The 2,405-nt window shown below is 38.1% G+C and overlaps 1 protein-coding gene across 1 annotated transcript in view; it reads left to right on the top strand.

Moving 5' to 3' along the window:
• Positions 1 to 2,405, top strand: part of Atad2 (ATPase family AAA domain containing 2) — a 46,507-nt gene that overhangs the window by 29,312 nt on the left and 14,790 nt on the right. The window contains exon 15 of the mRNA XM_029531067.1: positions 1,366 to 1,456. Coding sequence (XP_029386927.1) covers positions 1,366 to 1,456 — 91 coding nt within the window. The remainder of the gene's footprint in view (positions 1 to 1,365; positions 1,457 to 2,405) is intronic.

The following is a 2,405-nucleotide window of genomic DNA, read 5'->3' as shown; positions in this document are numbered from 1 at the left end:
CCCTCTAGGACAAATTCTTAATGTCCAAAGATAAGTCTTCTTAAAAGAACAGCATTTTTTATGAGTTGTATATGCATAAACAATTGCAAATTTGAGACAAATTTGAGAATTTATAGTATCTGAGGGATGAACAATTTTAAGCAATTTTAAGTGCTGAGCTCTATATTGACTATTAATATACAAATTAAAGCTTGATTATTNANCATTTTAAAACACCATCTACAGCACACAATTTAAGTATGTGTTGAAGTAGGAGTAAACTCAAAAGAATAAACGTGATCCAATTTACATATATTTCTCTTCCATAAAAAAGCTGCTTTTAAATACAGTAAGTGGGATGCATGCATGCATGAATTTATAGAAAATATTTTAATTCTTAATTGGCTCCACAGCAGCCTTACAATAGGATGATAAAACTTTTCTTGGAGATGAAAAATTGATTTTTACATTGCTGTTTTCTCTTGCCAAAACAATTGCTGTGGGCACAATTAATAACCAGGTTTTCAGGCCTGTTGTGAGCCACCACTGAAGTAGGCGTGGCACTTAGCCAGCTCATTAGCTTTGCCTTCTTCCAGAACACTATTGTACTGCAATAATGAGTTAGGCTGAAACCACTTAATGCTTCTGAGAAACATGTAATGAAGTATGAGTAGAACTGGCTGGAATGATGGTTCAGCGTTAAGAGTGCTTGCTTACAGCTTTTCCAGAGGACCAGAGTTAGTCCCCAATACCCACATGGCATATGTGGCTCCAGACCACCTATAACTCCAACTGGGGAATCCAGTACCTTCCTTTTGAACTCAAAGGCCCCTGCACTCTAATGCATATACCCACTCAAACATACAGTTAAGAATTTAAAATATTCTTCACAAATGAGTAGAGCTGTCAGTATTCTTATTTCTTAATGTACTCCTGAATGGATAATACTGTTTTTTTAATTTTTTAATTTACATAAATAATGAAGATAACTTGGGCACATTTAATAGAGATTGCTTAATTTTGTTATATGCTTATAGGTGTGGTTTTTTTTTTTTCCCCTTATTTTCATGTTTTTTTGTTTTGTTTTGTTTTGTTTTTGGGGGGGGGGTTTGAGACAGGGTTTCTCTGTATAGCCCTGGCTGTCCTGGAACTCACTTTGTACACCACGCTGGCCTCGAACTCAGAAATCCGCTTGCCTCTGCCTCCCGAGTGCTGGGATTAAAGGCGTGCGCCACCACGCCCGGCCATCTTATACTTCTATTTGTATTAAATTTTGGTTACTTTAAAATTTTAGATAGTCAAAAGTAGTTTACATTCAAGCATTTCTATATGGGGTAACTTAATGATTACAGATATAAAAAATTAAAGAGGGGTTTTCCCCCATAGGCTCGAAAAGAGATTCTGAAGATTCATACAAGAGATTGGAATCCAAAGCCAGTGGACATGTTTCTAGAAGAACTAGCAGAACACTGTGTTGGTAAATATTTTTTGGGAATGTATGAAAAATACTCTGTTCATTTCAGAGATGAAAGAAGTTGAGGTCTTGCTTTAAAGTTTAAATTTACAAGGCTGGTGAGATGGGTGAAGGTGCTGATAGTTCAAACCTGGTGATCTGAGTTCAGCTCCTGGAAGACGCATGAAAGTGGGAGGGAAGAACTTGGCTCACAAGGCTGTCCTCTGACCTCTACCTACCTGTGCTCACACATAACAAAGCCAGATGTAGTAGCACATATTTGCAGTGCTAGTAGTAGGAAACAAAGACAGTCTGCAAGTTTATGGCCACCCTTGTCTGCACAGGAAGACAGCTGATCTGAAAAGGGAGCACGGTTCATGTTTTCCATCTCTTTTGTGTGTTTATCTTTAAGATCCTAGATGTTAAAGAATAGATACTGCATCCCCATCACTTGGGAAACTGAGGCAAGATTTCCATGAGTTTAAGGCTATGTTGAGTATAATATCAGGCAAAGTGGCAATATAATTGTACCTTGTCTCAAAAAAGTTGAAATATAAAATATATAAAAATAAAATTGAGGACTAGAGAGCTAGCTGTTACAAGTGTAACACAAGTACTTGTGTTACAAGTACATACTGCTCTTTCTGAGGTTCTGAGTTCTGTTTCCAGAATCTATGTCAGGTGGCTCCCAACTACCTACAGCTCTAGCTTCAGGCAATCCAGTACCCTTTTCTGGCCTCTATGTGCATTTGCACTGTAACATATATACCTCCACATGACAGAAACATAATTCTTTTTTTTAATGGACAAAGATCATTGAGGGAATTTGAGAGCAGCATAGGGCTGGTGAGATGGCTCAGTGGGTAAGAGCACCCAATTGCTCTTCCGAAGGTCCAGAGTTCAAATCCCAGCAACCACATGGTGGCTCATAACCATCTGTAACAAGATCTGACTCCCTCTTCTGGAGTGTCTG

The sequence above is a fragment of the Mus pahari genome, chromosome 17 (assembly GCF_900095145.1).
Source record: "Mus pahari chromosome 17, PAHARI_EIJ_v1.1, whole genome shotgun sequence".
Classification (NCBI taxonomy): Eukaryota; Metazoa; Chordata; class Mammalia; order Rodentia; family Muridae; genus Mus; species Mus pahari.
The sequence above is the reverse complement of the archived record's forward strand: the minus strand, read 5'-3'. Positions and strand labels throughout refer to the sequence as shown.